General features: G+C 36.7%; 4 protein-coding genes across 6 annotated transcripts; 2 read left to right on the forward strand and 2 right to left on the reverse strand.

Annotated features, from left to right (window-relative positions):
- Positions 1-247: 247 nt before the first annotated feature.
- Positions 248-2,371, reverse strand: LOC106776989 (L-ascorbate peroxidase 3). Its single transcript, XM_014664478.2, has 9 exons — positions 2,197-2,371; positions 1,975-2,099; positions 1,849-1,898; positions 1,617-1,682; positions 1,484-1,532; positions 1,186-1,268; positions 1,007-1,086; positions 797-899; positions 248-704 (listed from the first exon to the last, which is right to left on the reverse strand). Exons 1-9 carry the CDS (start codon positions 2,307-2,309, stop codon positions 531-533), a joined length of 843 nt encoding a protein of 280 aa, XP_014519964.1. The 5' UTR covers positions 2,310-2,371; the 3' UTR covers positions 248-530.
- A 1,087-nt stretch (positions 2,372-3,458) lies between these two features.
- Positions 3,459-7,273, forward strand: LOC106777515 (nitrate regulatory gene2 protein). Its single transcript, XM_014665092.2, has 4 exons — positions 3,459-4,185; positions 4,421-4,626; positions 4,983-5,206; positions 6,266-7,273. The coding sequence occupies exons 1-4, from the start codon at positions 3,459-3,461 to the stop codon at positions 7,047-7,049; spliced, it is 1,941 nt and encodes a 646-aa protein (XP_014520578.1). The 3' UTR covers positions 7,050-7,273.
- Positions 7,274-8,189: 916 nt separating this feature from the next.
- On the reverse strand, positions 8,190-11,623 carry LOC106776682 (L10-interacting MYB domain-containing protein). 3 transcript variants are annotated; one of them, XM_022787552.1, is made up of 3 exons: positions 11,484-11,623; positions 10,440-10,793; positions 8,190-8,886 (listed from the first exon to the last, which is right to left on the reverse strand). In XM_022787552.1, the coding sequence occupies exons 2-3, from the start codon at positions 10,791-10,793 to the stop codon at positions 8,323-8,325; spliced, it is 918 nt and encodes a 305-aa protein (XP_022643273.1). In that variant the 5' UTR covers positions 11,484-11,623; the 3' UTR covers positions 8,190-8,322. The 3 variants fall into 3 exon arrangements, with proteins under 3 accessions (XP_022643273.1, XP_014519647.1, XP_022643274.1); XM_014664161.2 differs by having other exon boundaries at positions 8,192-8,886; positions 10,440-10,961; XM_022787553.1 differs by having other exon boundaries at positions 8,195-8,877; positions 10,440-10,961.
- A 485-nt stretch (positions 11,624-12,108) lies between these two features.
- On the forward strand, positions 12,109-17,679 carry LOC106777516 (3-dehydroquinate synthase, chloroplastic). Its single transcript, XM_014665093.2, has 8 exons — positions 12,109-12,511; positions 12,926-13,076; positions 13,163-13,330; positions 13,436-13,662; positions 15,978-16,101; positions 16,882-16,944; positions 17,054-17,197; positions 17,282-17,679. The coding sequence occupies exons 1-8, from the start codon at positions 12,198-12,200 to the stop codon at positions 17,411-17,413; spliced, it is 1,323 nt and encodes a 440-aa protein (XP_014520579.1). The 5' UTR covers positions 12,109-12,197; the 3' UTR covers positions 17,414-17,679.
- Positions 17,680-17,997: the final 318 nt, after the last annotated feature.

Consider the following 17,997-nt stretch of genomic DNA (forward strand, 5'->3'; position numbering starts at 1 on the left):
ATATATATATATATATATATATATATATATATATATATATATGTATGTATATGACTCTTCAATACCAAATTTATAGTTGGGCAATGGTACAATGACACGCCTACGTGGCAAAAACATTCAAATGACACACTATTTTTCACATTTTTCTTCCAAAATTACCCTTTTATCTTCAATAAAGGTTAAAAAGAAGTGGACCCTACCGTGTCAAATGAATGTTTTTTCAAAAGTGTGTGTCAAAATATCTTTTGAAAAAACATTCATTTGACACGGTAGGGTCCACTTCTTTTTAACCTTTATTGAAGATAAAAGGGTAATTTTGGAAGAAAAATGTGAAAAATAGTGTGTCATTTGAATGTTTTTGCCACGTAGGCGTGTCATTGTACCATTGCCCTTATAGTTTAGTTATAACATTACAGCACACGCTTCTCAATACAACACAAACATTTTTATTTTTGAGACATACGAAAACCAGCCAAGTGTCCTGTACAGGGGACTATATCAAACATTAATTTAAGTTTATATAGTATTCTTCAATTGGTTCTTTTGTTCAGTTCATGTAAGTAACCCAAGATCACTGCAGTTAAGGCAATACCAAATCCTATAACTCCCGTGGCCAATATGGAACGATGATTCTTCAAAATGAAGCCAAGCTCTGAGAGTTTTTTGTGTGAGGTAGCATAATCTTTGAAAAAGGCATCCTCATCCTAGTACAATTCAAAACCATTTTTTTAGCAAAATTTCACTCTGTATAATGACACTAATATCTTAATTTCCAACTCTTTGATCTGTCTGTTACCTTTGCATACAGTTCAACATACTTCCGAAACATAGGATCCTCAACTAGAGCCTTGTCTGTTGGAAGTTTCAATAAATCTTTTGATTCCCCTTTCAGTAATTCTCTGTAAGAGTTATGTATCAGCAATTTCAACTTTTTTTTTTTATTTTACATTTTTAATAAATTAGCAGTAAATAAATATATCAGTAGATCATGCTAGTAACATCTTACACAAAATATGAGTTATCAAATTTGAAAGGGTCCTTTGTCCACTGCCCTTCAAAGTCAGAACGATCTCTATGTGCCTTTCCCTTATCAGTTAAAAATAGTAAAGAAAAAGATTAAATTTACACTTTAACTATTCACTAATTAAAGAACTCTTGGATATATATATGTAACATAGTTTTTACCAAAGTGTGACCTCCAGATAGAGCCACTATGTCTCTGTCACTTAGCCCCATGCGATAGAAGATTTCCCTTAAATGCGATGCACCTGAAAATCTTCCATATATATTCTCAATAACTAGAACTCAAAATTCACTCTACAATACCTAAAATATACAATTGCTACAAAGAAGACCAAGTGCATTAATTAATGAATGTTTTTACTTTCCACATGATAATAGAATATAAACATGCATGGAGACATCATTTGACATATTTTTATCTTTCTACATGACAGAAAAAATAAACAACACAGTGATTTACCTTGTTTGGCATCTGGAAGACGGCCTTCTGCTGGAGATTCCAATGAATCCTAGTAAAGAAAGTAGCATGTTGTACAGTAAATAGAAAATCGAAACACATGCATGAGACTAAACAAGGTGAATTATATGCATACTTTTCTTCCTGGAACAAAGTCAATAGTTGGTCCCCCGGTGATCTCTACTGCAACAACACCAGCTAGCTGAAATACAAAATAATCCAATGCATGCAAGTCAATTAATCTGTTACATGTGAGAACATACAGAATTCTTATGATTTTTTACTTAACTGATATTAATGTGTTACAAATATGCTAAAAAAATGTGCTTTTTATGAGTGAAACTACATGCCAAAACTAAAATTGTAACCTGGTAAAGGTCAGCATATGAAACTTTTGGATGTTTGGCCTTCACGTCCTCTGTTGTACAAAAAAACCAAAAGCAGTGAGAACTACAAAGTGATAGAAAAAAAGAAAGTAATTTCAGATGACTCACCACAGAACAGAACTGCTGTTTCCAGCCCTTTGTTTGCTGCGTGATTCAACTCTCGTGCATTCCTGATAGAACCATTGGGGCCTCCTGTTCTTGTCTTAACATCATAGGTACCAGCATCATGCCACCTGCAAATAAGATATAAAAGTTAGTGAAAAGTTTGCTGTATGAAATATACAACGGAGATAAAGAAATCAAAGTAGCTACAAATTATAAGTAACATACGCTAATCGAAGCATGAGAGGAGCACAGTTTCTACTGGAGATAAGAGCGCGAAGGTCACGACGAGCCTTCTCAATTTCCTTCACATACTCAGCATCAGCTATAGCCTTTGCCATTGCACCGTCGAGATAAACTTCAGAGAGAGGATTATGAAATGGAAGGTGCAAAGTGCAGAATGGCTTTTGCATGTGAAGGGTTTTTATATGAACCTGATGAACAAGAAGCTGATGCTGCCATTCCAAGGAAGGGATTACTTTGCTGCAGGTAGAGAAAAAGAATTTGTTTTGTTTCCTTCACAACCAGAACATTCATTTCTAACAACCAATAAGATTAATTTCCTTACTAAAATCATTCTTCATATTTCAATGAAAGGAATATACGTTAAAATACACAAGTATATTATATTTACTAAAATGACTTTTCGATCTAATATAAATGTTACTGATACACTTCTATACTTTGAACTTGTTTATTTATTGATTTTAAAATATAAAACTTTTTCTTTAACTAGATTATCTTATAAAATATTGGTAGAAGTAGTGTTGGTATATCAGTACTCTGGAGTTTAAAATTGTTGAAGGATATCCCAGAAGTCCATCTGATCTGATCATGCATGTGGCCCTTTGGTATGTCGTGCTGTGCATCATGCATGTTACTTCATGTTATGTTATTATGAAAGTGAAAAGAAAATTTACCCCATAGGCAATAGGAGGGGACATTTTGGTCCACCAAAATTCAAAAACCAAACAAAATTTATTGTTTTTTTTAAAAAAATAATATTTTATGATTTTTTTCTTCTAAGTATTAAAGTTAATTTTTTATGATTATTTTATCCTGTAAAATGTAAATATTAATGAATTTACCATTATTTTTTATTTTAATCACAGGCTCTCTGCCCAACGCCTTTGTCTGTGTGTGCTACTTCTCTTTCTGTCCATTGTTGCTCCTCCTCCACCCCACTATAGTATAGAGAGAGAAAACGGAATGCAGCATCCTGAACACAAGCACATTCCTAAACTGCATTATCTCTCTTCTCTACTTTAGATTCTGAAGGAAGTTCAAGTGTCCGAGAGAGGAATGCCTTTAAATGGAGGTTCTTTAGTTTTGACCCAAAAATAAAGTACCTTTGGCACTTCCCACCCAAAGGCAGAGTTGCAGGCATTAAAATAGCCAACTTTTGCAGAAGCACCACCACCACCCCAAATTTTTCAGCACACAGAAACCAACCTTTACTCATTCCCTTCACTGGAGAGCAAAAGGAGGAGATGGGTTGCTGCCAGTCGAGGATAGAGAGGGAAGAAACGGTGTCGCGTTGCAAATCCAGGAAGCGTTACATGAAGCAGTTCGTGCAAGCCAGACATGCTTTTTCTGCGGCACATGCTATGTACATTCGTTCGCTTCGTGCCACTGGTTCAGCACTCTTTCAGTTCGCAAATGCTGAAACCACGGTTCTCCACCACCTCAACCATCACCATCACCACCTTCCGCCGCGCCCTCAGCCCATTCTCCCGCCGCCGCCTCCGCGAACTCCCACCCCGATGCCGCCGCCACCTCCTCCGCCGCCGATGAGTCTGAGCTCTTACACTTGGACTTCGGACTCTACCTCCTCCCCGGCTCTTCCCCCGCCGCCTCCACCGCCTCCCCCGGTGCCTTCCTCCGCCTGGGACTTCTGGGACCCGTTTATGCCGGCTGCGCCGGCGATGGCTTCCCGGTCGGTGACGGAGGAGGAGTGGGAGGCTACAACAACCACCGGATCAGAAGTGGTAGTGATGGCGGCGGCGAGTGTGACGGCTCCACCGTCAGTGGTGAGCGGGTTTTCCAAGGAGACACCTAGTGAGCTTGCAATGGTTGTTTCAAGGAATAGTACCAAGGATCTTGTTGAAGTTATCAAAGAGCTCGATGATTATTTTCTCAAAGCTGCTGATGCTGGTTCTCATGTTTCTTTGATCCTTGAAGTTTCAAACTCTGGATTTTCTGATAACAGTAAAGCGTGTAAGCCACATTTTCATCATTGCATGTGACAATTTTAGGAGTCTTAAGTGTTAACTCCTTTTCTGGAGTGTGAATCTCTTGAGATTTGCTTGTGGTAACTGGAAATGAACCCCTTGCATGTTGAATTAACCCCTTTGTTTATGGCTTTAGTTTGACTTCTCTATGTAGTTCAAGGTTTTGTTTTTCTTCAGCATTTTGGATTCTGAAGGGTTATGCTTTCACTTGGTTGTGGTAGGTAAAGTGCACAGCTATGGGTGGAATTTGAGTCCGTCCTTGTGGACTTGGGGTTCGAGTCCGAAGCTGAATGGGTTTGGAAAACTGACTGAGGGAACTCCCGTTTCTGTTGGTACTTTTGGGGCTAATGGAGGTGGAAGTGTTGGGCACGGGTCCACTGTGGAGAGGCTATACGCATGGGAGAAGAAGTTGTATCAAGAGGTCAAGGTGTGTTACTTTTTTGCTTAGCTTCCACTTTGATGGTAATAATAAAAGAAAAAGAAAAGGGAAAGGTTATAGGTTATAGGTTATTTCTCTTTTGTGGACATAAGATTTGATGCGGGTCTGGTGAAGAAATCTTGTTCTTTACAACTAATATTCTATTGATGCTATGGTTTTCCACTAGTGGTCATGTGTTCATGTGCTTGGTTATTCTTCAATATTTCATTTTCCTTCTCTCCCCTTTGTAGTCCCTCCAAATCACTCGAGGAGGAATCCGACTTTTTCATCAGATTCATAGATAATTTGACAATTCCCATTAATCGTTGTTTAACTTTTTTCATATTTGCTTTGGTTGGTTAAAGAATGCTAAGACTATAAAGATGGAGCATGAGAAGAAGCTGGCACTGCTAAGGAAGGTGGAGATGAAGAGAGCTGACTATGTGAAGGCAGAGAAGACAAAGAAAGAAGTGGAGAAGTTAGAATCACAAATGATGGTGGCTTCTCAAGCCATTGATAGTACATCTGCTGAAATAATCAAACTGAGGGAGGTGGAGCTGTACCCTCAACTCATTGAGCTTGTCAAAGGGTAAGTCTCTCATTTGAGAATCCTCTTTATTTTTATGCATAACTTCGTGTCACAAATGGATTGGTTACGAGCTAAAGGAAAAAGCTATCCTGCAATAGTAAAAAACAGTAGCATAGTAGCAAATAAGATACTGAATCTTAAAGCAAGGGAAGCATTTTTGTTTTGTTGGGAGGGACCCTTTTGGGGTGTTGGCTTGCCGGTGGGAATGGGAAAAGCGAAGAGGCATGCATTAGCCGTGGGAGCACCCTTTTCCTTCAAGGGATTAAGGTACAAATTGAGTCAGAATATATACATACGTAGGCGTAGCATCAGTGACAGTAGAAAATATTGCTTTTGACTGCTTTATAGTTTTCACTGATGTAGTTTTGCCCTTGACTGAGAGGAGTACAATTCGTACGACCCAAAATCTCATTTTTTATCCTGGGTGTTTCCTTTGGATCGGTGCTTATCGCTTCCAAAACCCCCTATACATATCTTGGACTAGACATTATTGTGGCGTACTTTGTACCATATAATTTCTCACATGACTTTCAATTGGAATGATTATGTACCACTGGATGGGATGTTATGGTCCCGCATAATGATTCTTCTGGGTTTTTTGTTTATTAATCATGATATCCTTTTTACTTTGGCAACTTGTACAAACAACACAAATTTGAGATAGGTTGAAATTTAGGTATACTCTCTGCTGGGAACTGGCAAAACTGTTGACCCTTGTCAAACGATCCAAAATACAAATCATCCATCGCCATTTTGTTTGCTTTCATTCCTGAATGGTTGTTGTCCTGGCACAAACACTGTTGCTTCTGATTTGCCAACAGAATGTGTTGCACCATCCCTGCCTGCTAGGATTTCTATCAACAGTGACATAACTGACATTACAATGCAGCATTCAACAATCAAAAACATGTATTTGAGAAAAAAGTATATACTTCATTTTTATAGAAAGTCTCTTTTTAATTGCTGTAGAAACTAAAATTATCTTCGCCTATGATTGTTACTAGTGAAGTTTATCAGAATAAGAAGCCTTTCTCAGCATTGTGTTTGTTATGTTGGCAGATTAATGTGCATGTGGAGAAGCATGTACGAGTGTCATCAAGTTCAAAAGCACATAGTTCAGCAGCTAGAGTACCTCAACACCGTACCATCAAACAACCCCACTTCTGAGATTCACAGGCAATCAACTCTTCAGCTGGAGCTTGAAGTACAGCAATGGCACCAATCTTTCTGCAATCTCTTCAAGGCTCACCGCGATTACATCCAATCCCTCACAGGTTGGCTAAGGCTCACCCTTTTCCAGTTCAGCAAAAACCCTCTAAGCAGAACCCCGGAGGAGTCAAAGATATACTCCCTCTGTGAAGAATGGCACCTTGCTGTTGATCGCATCCCAGACAATGTAGCATCCGAAGGAATAAAAAGCTTGTTAACGGTTATTCATGCCATAGTAGAGCAACAGGCAGAGGAGTATAAACAAAAGAAGAAGTCAGATTGTGCGTTCAAAGAGCTTGAGAAGAAGGTGGTTCAGCTTCGGTCTTTGGAGTGCAAGTATGGTCCATACTCCATGCCAGAATCCTCTGGTTCCATGCGAAACAAGGACTCGGTGAGCGAGAAGCGTGCCAAGGTGGAAGCTTTGAGAGCAAAGGCAGAAGAAGAGAAGAACAAATACGAGAAGGCAGTGAGTGTAACTAGGGCAATGACGCTGAACAACTTGCAAATGGGTTGCCCGCATGTGTTTCAAGGGATTGTGGGGTTTTCAAGTGTGTGCATGGAGGTTTTTGAGTCTGTATACAACAAAGCCAAAGTTGCTGAACAGGAGCATGACGTGAAGAGAATATTGCCGTAGGAGAATTCTAGTTCATATGTCGTGTACAGATGAATGTGATTATCACCCTTGCCCGTATCATCACATTGCGTTTACACCAGCTGATATCATGAATCATCATACCTCATACTTTGGTGTAGATTCCTCTTTCCGCAAGCATTTATTACGAAGGGTTTTACTTGGTTTCATTGTGTACTGTTAATATGATAATATATAGTCCAGAAAAATTGATGATTTGAACACTCAGAATTTTGTTGCCAAGTTGTACCTTTTTTTTTAAGGTTTGATTCTTCTTCTTAACTTTGGGAAAGTGTCTTGTCTACGCATTCAACAAAAAAACAGAATCACTGCTCCTGTCACGTTTCCTGCAATAATTATGTGCGGAATTGAATTTAATTTGGTACGAGGACTGCAGACTAAACTCTATAGTATAAAACACTTAAATTGTTTTTTCTCCTTCTCATGGAATCCTTCTACATTGGAATCACCGAAAATTTGAATTATTTTCATAAGGGGTTTTTAATAATTATATTTTGGAAATGCTGAATGTAATGTTCCGTTTGTTAGTGGATGTGGTAGTTAGTTCTGCGCTTGTCAGATTTCATCTGAACTGTGCTTAATATATGTTGTTCACCTGATACTGTGGCTTTGGTGACATACATTAAAAATTGTACTACATCAAACTATTAAGAAACCATCAAAATCAATTCTCCAAGATAAAATCTGTTCTAAAAATGTAAGATATCTTAGCACACTCATCTAAACTTTTACATGATTTTTGATGAGACTTGATATATAAAATACTTTTTTAATTATTATATTTCCTAACTTATACAAACTCCAATTTCAAAAATAAAGTTATAATTTGTAAAAAGACTTGTAGATGAGAAATATACGTCAATAAATTCTTACAAGATTTATTGGCATATTACTTATTTTTTAAAAAATCTGATCAAATTACACTTTTCCTGTATTTTAGGGAATTTTTTTTTACTAAAATACTCCTAATAAACAAGTGATAATATGTTTAAGATTCCTTTGATGATTACCAATTTAACCTTTTAACTTTGGTTTTGGAAAGGAAATAATTAAACAACTTTTTTCAAGCTCAATGGTCCAATTTAAAAGTTTTGAAAACATCATAGGTGTCGTGCAAACATTAATACTGGTTTAACATTAACAATTCCGGAAGTAGCGGTATGAATGAGACTATATAGTCAAAGCTTGCGAATAATTTAACAGAAACGGATCAAACTCTGACCAAAAGAGATTTTTTTTTTTTTTTTCTCTTTTTTCATTCTGCACAAGATAAATTGGATGCAATAGAACACTTACCACGCAACCAAGTTAAACGTTTATCCTTTTTGAGGGACAAAAATATCTCCCTAGCATTAGGTTTGTTGAACAGATCAACAGCAGCAAAATATAGATGTTGATCAACACCTTGCATCAGATCTAAGTCCCTAATACAGTCAGCCATGCTAAATCTAGCAATTTGTTGCTCTATGGCAGCTGCCCTCATCTTTGAAGCAGACGCCATCTCAAATATGGCATCTGCAATAGCTTCATCAATTCCTTTACGCCCTCTTTTGCGCTTAGAAATTCCAGTAGGTGTAGTAGGTTGAACTGTTTGAGGATCATTAGCATCCTCCTCGTCCTGGGATTCTGATGAGGATTCTTCATGGTGTGTGTTCAATGGCTCTAGACAAGGAGTTACAGAAGTATGTTCACCCTCAGATGCAGCTACATATTCATGTTTGCCATTGGTTGCTGGCTCAGAGAATATTGTGCAAAGTTCTTTAAAGATTGGGCAACCACCGGTTTTGACAATCTCAGCATCTGGATGTTTCTGAAATCTCTAAGAGTTAATCAAATATTATTTTATAGAACACACGCCTGTGTTCAATGGAACCTCTATCCAGAGAAAAGATGCTGCAGGCTATAATAGAAACTACAAAAAATGATGGCAATACAAACACATTCTATTAAACATCCTCATCAAATCCAAGTTAGCCTCATTTTCTATTATTGTGTATTTAGTTAAACTTATTTTAGAAAACCATTTTTTTTTCTAGTTTTCTAAGGGTTTTAAACAAAAAAAAATGTATTTTCACCAAAATAATCCCAAACCAAACATGATTTGCAAATTCCACATGGATTTTAATATTTCACCCCACAATAAAGAATGCATTGTTAGCATTCATAAAAAAGCAACAGGGTTTCAATTGAGAGAGAAATCATGCCACAACATTTTCAAGTTGTTAACATTACTTATTCCATATTTTATCATTACAATGAAAATCAAACTTTCGGAGAATTTTAAATTAATCTCAGATGAGCTATCCATACAAAACTCTATCTTCACCTTGGTAGGAAAAGAAAAACGGAAACAGATTTTTCATACAAAGCATTATTGAATGTTGAAACTCATTTAAGAGCTTGTTTGGTTCAAATAACTGGAAGGGATAAGAGAAGGAAAATCCCCTCACCTCTTTGTTTTTGTCTCCCCTCTAATGTTTATAAACCATGCTAATTAAATTATCCTTAACATGAACATTTGAGTTACAGTTCTTTTCTATCCATAGAAATTTGAATACCAAGAGGTTTACAGGAACTCACACTACTCAACCAATTGAGCTAAACCACCTTGGTGAATACTTGAGATTAATTACTTTATTTATCTACCATGAGAGTACTTCTTTTTAATCAAAGAAAAGAATGCTATTGCATTAAAAAAGGAAGAAATACAAAAGTAGGGGACCAAACCAAAACCCACTAAAAAAATATAAAATGTGGAAGACTGCATCTATCACAACAAAAGTAATACGCAATACACGGAGGTACACCATAATTAGCTAGTTTATCAGCAAACATATTTCCCTTCCTAAAGTTGTGCAAAAGTCTGAAACGCATATTCTTAATATACTCTAAAGCATTGTTCCATCTGTTTCTTAGCCTCCATGGAACAATTGAGCTATCAGAAAAGGATCTAATAGTGAGTAGTGTGTTTGTCTCAATTCAAAGAACTTTCCATCCATTTTGAACCGTCATAATAGTAAATTATTTTAGTTTCCCTCTCCTTCTCTTATTAATCAAAAAAGTTGTTCCTCCACGAGAAATTACTCTATAGTTTAAAACCACCACGTATCCAAAGTCTCAGCCGATCTCTCTATAACATGCAGCCAAGCTTTTCAATTTACGAAAGAATTAATAAAACTCAAATGTGTCACATGAAGATTGATCAAAACCATGGCACATGGTCCTAGACCATACAATAAATCTCACCCCTCTACTCCCTTTCTTTAAACAAAACAGTATACAGAATGACCATATGTTCAAAGTTTCTTCTTTTAGCAGCACCACCATATTTTGATGTTTGTCAATAACAAAACAAAAGATGAAGGAAAATACCTTGATGTATTCCGCCCAAATTTCATCATTAGCTGTTATAGATCCTGTGGATTCATCCCAACTAAAGTCACTTTGATCAAGAATGGACTTTACAATAGAATACTGCCGCCTCAAGACGGAATATCGGTTTTTGAGCTGTTCCTTGTCCCATTTCAGACCTGTTTTGCTGTAAAACTCATCACAAATATATTTCCATGCTTTCTTATTGAATAAATTGTTATGTTTATTCCCTTTATGTACTTGGTCAACCATCAGTGTGGCAAGTATCTTAGTAAGTGATGTTGTCCACCTAGCCCTCGACTGTTCCTGCTGCTGAGTTTCTAGTCTTCTTGATCTCGTAAATTGGCCTGCCATCTATAGTTTACTGTACATAAGTGTTTGATAAAGTGACAGCACAGTACACATAACAAGAGTGAGTAGGTATTTAGAACTGCATTCACACTGCAAGAAAGCACATCCAATTATACGCCACACATTGCTCCCATTTGATTTCCCTCCTCAAGCAAAGGACACGAGTCAATTCTGTAGCAAATAGAAGAAGATTCTTTCATTGTTTTGACATTGAATTTATGAGATTCATGTAACCCGATGCAATGCAATAAACACACTGTAATTTTAGCGGGAATGTGGGTCTTTGACACAATTCCAAGCAAATTGTGAATTATATCTTCTGGGCTTAAGATTCTAGTTGAATATGACTAGCAATAATTAAAAATGCATAATAAAGAAAATAAATAACCAGCCCAATTACGATTGAGAATGGTTTGTACTGATGAAATGGGCAGCATTGTAAGCACACATTTTGGTAAGAGGAGGACACACAAATCCTAGAAGACCCAAAAATAAGTACGATCCACTGTGCGATAGCAAGCTTGCCAAACAGCATAAAAGGGTAAAGGTATAAAATTTATTTCATTCAGAATCAGAAAAACAGATGTATCTCAGTTTAGGCCTTTTATGTTGCGATTCAATTGTAGATTCTGTTATTGAATTTTGTTAAACCTTTTTGAAAACCCTAAAGCAGAGGAGAGAAGGAAAATTTACCTTGAAAAAACCAGATCTCTCCAGAGAAGATTGATCCTTCGATGAGATTACACAATTTTAATCCTTGAAACAGGGGAAGAAGAACAGAGAATACTGAGAACAACCTAGTCTGCCTAAGAACAAATTTTAATCAAGGTTTGGCAAAGTAAACGCTTGTTGATTACTTTTAGTTATAAAAAAATATTTTAGATTATCCATTTCATATTTTTTTTGACTGAAGTTACAATTTATTAAAATGTTTATGGTATAAAATTAGTAAGTCTAAATTAATAACTTATATCCAAAACTTTATAATATCCTTTGTGACTATGGACAGTTTTACCTTTTAATAAACAAAAAGAATAATTTATTTATTTAATAAAATAAATAATTGAATAGTTCTTTTATTTTTAAAGAATTAAATAATTTTTAAAAATAATTTCACATAATTTGTAATACTTTTTCACAAAACGAAAATTTAAATAGATATAGCACATTTATCTTTAGCAAAATAAGCTGACTAATAAATGCATTATGAAAAATTAATTATTATGATTTAAGAAGTTTTTGGCTTAATTAATTTAAAAAAAAAACAATATACTTTATTTTGATCTCTACCAAACATGCACTTGAAAAAGTTTCACCTACCCCTGAAATGGTGTTTGTATTGAAGAGAAAACATGTTATTGTTGTTGTCTTCTTCACTCACCAACCCATTCAATTCCTCATTCCCAAATGGCTTCAGCAGCCACCAATTTCTCTCTTTCTCTCCGCACCAAACAGCAAATTCCAATCTCTAAACCCTCTTTCTTCTTCTATTCCACCAGCAAGAACAACCATTTGCGCTTCAAATCTAATAATTTTCCTTCACACTCTGTTTCCACCGCTCGCTACTCAAGGATATGCGCCACCTCGTCTCGAGTCATGGATCCCTCCGCTGCCAAATCCGAATCCACCCTTCCCACCACCGTCGAAGTTGATTTGGGTAATCGGAGCTATCCCATTTACATCGGGTCCGGGTTACTAGACCAACCCGACTATCTTCAGAGGTAATTGTAATACTTCCTTAGTCAATTCACTTTCTGTTTAATTTTTCCTGAAGAATTTCCAATACGTGTGTGTGTGTGTGTGTTTTGTTTTTCACTTTCTCAATTTTCAATTCATTGTGCAATGTGTAATATATTGTGTTGTGTCTTACTTCCAACAATGAAAGTTCGGTCTTCGGTCTATTTAATCATTTTTTTCCTTTACTTTTCCATTTCTCTATATCAACTATTAGTTTATGTTTTAGTGTTTATACCGTTATGTTGTGATGGTCTTACACCTCCAGAATACTAAAATGTAAAGGTGAGACAAAGTAGAAGGATGAAATGGCTAATTAAACCTTGAAGTGTCGAATAAGACGTGGATTTTTTTTCTTGTTTAATATATTCTGAAGTGTTCTTTTCCCACTGTTGTATTAGGCATGTGCATGGAAAGAGGGTCCTAGTTGTAACCAACAAAACGGTTGCACCACTTTATCTAGACAAGGTTGTTGATGCTTTGACAAGGGGAAACCCAAATGTTTCTGTGGAGAGTGTAATTTTACCTGATGGTGAGCAGTACAAGGACATGGTAAGTCTCGTGCGTAAGAATTGGCTGTGGTGTTTCTTGCCAATTTTGGTAATTGCATAAGAAATGTTTTTGTGTTCAACTGATAGGATACTCTTATGAAAGTCTTTGACAAGGCCATTGAGTCACGACTTGACCGACGGTGTACATTTGTTGCCCTTGGTGGTGGTGTTATTGGTGATATGTGTGGCTTTGCTGCCTCTGCATTCCTACGTGGTGTTAATTTTATTCAGATTCCTACCACAGTGATGGCACAGGTCTTTTGCTGCACTTGAAATTTCTTTAATGTTGATGGGGTTCTAATCTCCACTATCTATGTTATCTCATTCCCATGTTCACTGGGTTGTGTATTATGTTTCCAGGTTGATTCTTCAGTTGGTGGCAAAACTGGGATAAATCATCGCCTTGGAAAGAATCTGATCGGTGCTTTTTACCAACCTCAGTGTGTGCTTATAGACACAGACACCTTGAATACATTACCAGATAGGGAACTGGCATCAGGGCTTGCTGAGGTCATAAAGTATGGCCTCATTAGGGATGCAGAGTTTTTTGAGTGGCAAGAGAAAAATATGCAGGCATTACTGGCTAGGTAAATTTTTAACTAAGTACTGTGTTCTATTCCATTTTCATTATGAAGCTTGTAATGATAGGTGAAACATCTCATGGGTTATAATAGCTAATTTTCTGGGGAATTTATGTTAAAATATGTTTTCTTTTTTTGCTGGAAAAAAAGTATCCCAAGGGAAGCATCATGGGTTCATTTTAGATTTATAGGACCGGAAAATTCAACAGGAATTTTTTGTTTTGACTGTGGGTGGTGCTGATATTGTTCTGGGGCTGGACTGGTTAACAAGCCTTGGGGAAGTCAGGGCTGATTTTGGAAAGTTAAGGCTGATCATTGGTAAGGATGGAAAGGAGCAAATTTTAGTAGGTGATCCCACTCTATCTAAATCAGAGTCTTCTCTGAAAGGGGGTATTGCATGAATTGAAACAAGAAGGATCATGTTTTTGACAAAATGGGGTCCAGAGAAAGAGAGATTTTAGTCATGTGCCTAAAGCAATTTTGGAGGCTTTGAAGATGAATGATGACGTTTTTCAGGATCCATTGGGACTAGCTCCCAGCCGCAATTATGATCATGCAATCCATCTTCACGAAGGGGTTGCCATTCCTGATATTAGGCCCTACAAGTACTTTCATCAACAGACAAATGAAATAGAGAGTCTAGTTAATGAGATGTTACAAGCTGGAATTATAAGGTCCAGCATCAGCCCCTACTCAAGTCCTATCATATTGGTCAAAAAGAAAGATGGAGGATAGCAGTTCTGTCTGGACTATCAGACTCTCAATAAGATAATCATTCCCAACAAGTTTCCTATTCATGTAATAGAAGAACTACTGGATGAGTTATCGGGGGCAACTATGTTTTCCAGGCTAGATTAAAAGTCGGGATATCATCAGATTCTCATGAAAGAAATTGATGTTGAGAAGACTGTTTTTAGAACTCATGATGGCCATTATGAGTTTATAGTCTTTCCATTTGGGTTGACTAATGCTCCAGTCACTTTTTAGTCATTAATGAATGATATTCTCAAGCCATTTTTAAGGAAGTTGGTGTTTGTCTTCGTTGATGACATTGTTGTACAGTCCCACTATGGCTACACGTGTGGAACATCTGAAGCAAGTTTTACAGGTGCTACAACAGAATAAATTGAAACTTAACCAAAAGAAGTGTAGTTTCGGGCAGCCACGTTTGGAGTATCTGAGTCATATAATCTTGAAGGATGGGGTGGCTACAGACCCAAAAAATATAGAAGTTATTTGGAATTGGCCGGTTTCCCAAAGATGCAAAGGCTTTGAAGGGATTCTTGGGATTGACCAGGTTTCATAGAAGATTTGTACAGGGGCATTGTAAGATTGCCAAACCTCTTACGTAGTTGCTGACTAAGGAGGGTTTTTTGTGGTCTGTAGAGGTGCAGTAGGCATTTGAGGCCCTTAAGGGGGTTGTTTCTCAACTACCTGTGTTAGCAGTACCAGATTTTACTAAACCTTTTACCTTGGAAACTGATGCATCTAGCAAGGGATTGGGGATTGTGTTGCTACAGGAGGGTAGACCCCTTGCTTTTTTAGAGCCAAGCCTTATTTGGTGAACCACCCTCAATTGGATGGCCAAACAAAGGTGGTGAACCACTGTTTGGAGACCTATTTACGCTGTATGACAGGCTCCCAGCCTTGAAAATGGCCACAATGGTTGTTATGGGCTGAATTTTGGTTTAATACCAACTATAGTGCTTCTACAAAAATGTCTCCTTTTAAAGCTCTATATGGCCATGATCCTCCATTACTTATGAAGGGTAATACTATTCCATCAAACATGGAAAGTATTAATCAACTCCAGCAGGAACGGGATGCAATATTACAGGAGTTGAAACTGAATTTGTGTAAAGCCCAGAATTAGAATAGGGTGCAAGCAAACAAATACAGGAGAGATGTGGAGTATCAGATAGGGGATTGGATATATCTAAAGTTACAGCCATATAGATTGAAATCCTTGGCAAGAAGGCGTAATGAGAAGCTCAGTCCTAGGTTCTATGGACCTTACAAAATCATGGTGCGAATGGGATCAGTAGCATACAAATTGGATCTACCTGCTCATAGCAGAATCCATCTGGTTTTTCATGTATCTCTCCTTAAACGTGCAGTCCAGCCCACTACTGTTGTCCAGGCCTTACCTCCTCATACTAGTCTTATTATACTGTTTTTGGATTACCTGTGCGTCATAGCTTATTGGTGTCTCATATTTTCTTCTTGCTTTGGTCTATTTCTTTTATCTAAATGTTGTGTAACTGCTTTCATAGTGCCCTTCTTTTATTCCATTTTTTACGAGTTAATGTCATCCACTGCAGAGATCCTAGTGCATTGGCATATGCTATAAAGCGATCTTGTGAAAACAAGGCTGAGGTTGTGTCCTTGGATGAGAAGGAAAGTGGACTGAGGGCAACATTGAACTTGGGTCATACATTTGGTCATGTGAGTGACTGTCTGTGACTGATATTTATCTTATTTTAGGTTGTAAAATTGTGAAAATTTTACCAGGTTTTTTACACTCCTGACAATATTTATGACCGGGGTTATAAATTAATGTGTTGATAAGCAATTACAAAACTGTAAAAATAATGAGAAAAGAATAAATAAATGAACACGCGTTCTTTGGAAAAATTTTACCTATTCAGAAGGTGTAAAATGTTCCAAATCGATAAGTCCAGTTGTTTCAAACAAGGAATTTAAGTTTTTACTAAGGATAGAACATGAAGAATTTTACACACTATAGATTTTAAAATATAATGGTTAAAACATAACTATGTTTATTTTCTATGCAATCGTGACATTAAACTATCTATTCCCAAAAATGTTGATAGGATGTTAAGAGTGTATGTGAGGAGGAAGAGACGTGAATAAGTAGTCAGTTGTTAGTTAGTTGGCCTAACTGCTTTAACAGTTAGGAAGGGGCGGGAATGTATCTGTAAATATATTGTATAAATAGTTGAGTGGGAGATGAAAAGATACTTTTGTTCATTCTTGTATCTTGAACAGACTGTTTAGTCTGATTGGGGGAGATTAGGCTCTCACTTTCCTACATTCTTGTATTCTTTCTTGTTCTTAATAAACAGAGGAGGTTATTCAGTAATTGTGGGTGGTTCTGTGTGTGTTAAAGTGTAGAAAGATTATAGGTTTCATTACCAGAAACCTATCAAATGTTGTTTCTGTATTTTCCTCTGATTTTAACTCTCTTTCCCATTCTTATTTTAGGCTATAGAAAATGGGGTTGGCTATGGGCAGTGGCTTCATGGAGAGGCTGTTGCAGCCGGCACGGTATTTTTTTTATTTTTTTTTGACAAAATAATATCATGAATTTTACTTATACTTGTGATTAATACTAAAGGAGGTTTATATTGAGGAATCTGTATTCGAATGCACACAGGTAATGGCTGTTGACATGTCATATCGCCTTGGTTGGATTGATGAACCTCTTGTAAAACGAGTTGGAGACATTTTAAAACAGTCTAAGTTACCCACGGCCCCTCCTGAGATAATGACTGTGGACATGTTTAAATCTGTCATGGCGGTAAGAGCTGATGATAGCTACTCTTTTAACATTCAATTTGTTCTTATCAGAGAGCTTTTTACTTAATTTATTTTGGTATATCAGGTTGATAAGAAGGTAGCAGATGGGTTGCTCAGGCTTATTCTTCTAAAGGGTCCTCTTGGCAATTGTGTATTCACAGGGGATTATGACAGAAAGGCCCTAGATGATACGCTTCGAGCATTCTGTAAATCCTGATCTTTTTGTTCCATGTTTCTATGGCTGCTTTATACAACCCAAGTCCTTTTGTATGTTTGTTGTGTACTTTGGATTCCGACCTTGTTGCCCACCATGTCAGCAAGAGTTTATCATGAAGTTGTATTATTAGAAATTGAGGCATGATCAATGATTATTATTTGAGCATATCATTTTTTTCTCGTCATTTTTGTTGCCCAGAACAATGGTAGAATATATCATGTAAGCAAGAGTTTATTACGAAATTATTATTAGAAATTGAGGCATGACCAATGATTGTTATTTGAGCATATTATATTTTTCTCATCATTTTCATGCGTCTATTGATGAATAAACCCAATATACAGTTGCATATACTCCATAGAGCTTAGAAATATACAGTTACAATTTTCATGCGTCTATTGATGAATAAACCCAATAATATTTAAAGTAAAGAATTATGATTTATGTAAATGTAAAATGGTAAAAACAGAGGAATAATATTTTTTTTTATCATTCTTCACAACTATAATTGCATATAATCGCCAAAAAAAAAATGTCTAGCTCATGTAAAATTTATTGCCTGATGAACCAAATAGCGTGTACAA

The sequence above is a fragment of the Vigna radiata genome, chromosome 11, assembly GCF_000741045.1.
Source record: "Vigna radiata var. radiata cultivar VC1973A chromosome 11, Vradiata_ver6, whole genome shotgun sequence".
NCBI lineage: Eukaryota > Viridiplantae > Streptophyta > Magnoliopsida > Fabales > Fabaceae > Vigna > Vigna radiata.

Bases quoted from the DNA above. Each gene is read 5' to 3' on its own strand.
- LOC106776989 (XM_014664478.2), bottom strand. From the start codon at position 2,309: ATGGCAAAGGCTATAGCTGATGCTGAGTATGTGAAGGAAATTGAGAAG. The intron at 1,533-1,616 runs GTATGCATATAA...TTTCTTTACTAG, and splicing joins ACTTTGTTCCAGGAAGAAAA to GATTCATTGGAATCTCCAGC. The intron at 1,269-1,483 runs GTAAATCACTGT...GAAGATTTTCAG, and splicing joins TCTTCCAGATGCCAAACAAG to GTGCATCGCATTTAAGGGAA.
- LOC106777515 (XM_014665092.2), top strand. From the start codon at position 3,459: ATGGGTTGCTGCCAGTCGAGGATAGAGAGGGAAGAAACGGTGTCGCGT. The intron at 4,186-4,420 runs GTAAGCCACATT...TGGTTGTGGTAG, and splicing joins TTCTGATAACAGTAAAGCGT to GTAAAGTGCACAGCTATGGG. The intron at 5,207-6,265 runs GTAAGTCTCTCA...TTATGTTGGCAG, and splicing joins CTCATTGAGCTTGTCAAAGG to ATTAATGTGCATGTGGAGAA.
- LOC106776682 (XM_022787552.1), bottom strand. From the start codon at position 10,793: ATGGCAGGCCAATTTACGAGATCAAGAAGACTAGAAACTCAGCAGCAG. The intron at 8,887-10,439 runs GTATTTTCCTTC...ATTAACTCTTAG, and splicing joins TTTGGGCGGAATACATCAAG to AGATTTCAGAAACATCCAGA.
- LOC106777516 (XM_014665093.2), top strand. From the start codon at position 12,198: ATGGCTTCAGCAGCCACCAATTTCTCTCTTTCTCTCCGCACCAAACAG. The intron at 13,077-13,162 runs GTAAGTCTCGTG...TTCAACTGATAG, and splicing joins GTGAGCAGTACAAGGACATG to GATACTCTTATGAAAGTCTT. The intron at 16,945-17,053 runs GTATTTTTTTTA...GAATGCACACAG, and splicing joins AGGCTGTTGCAGCCGGCACG to GTAATGGCTGTTGACATGTC.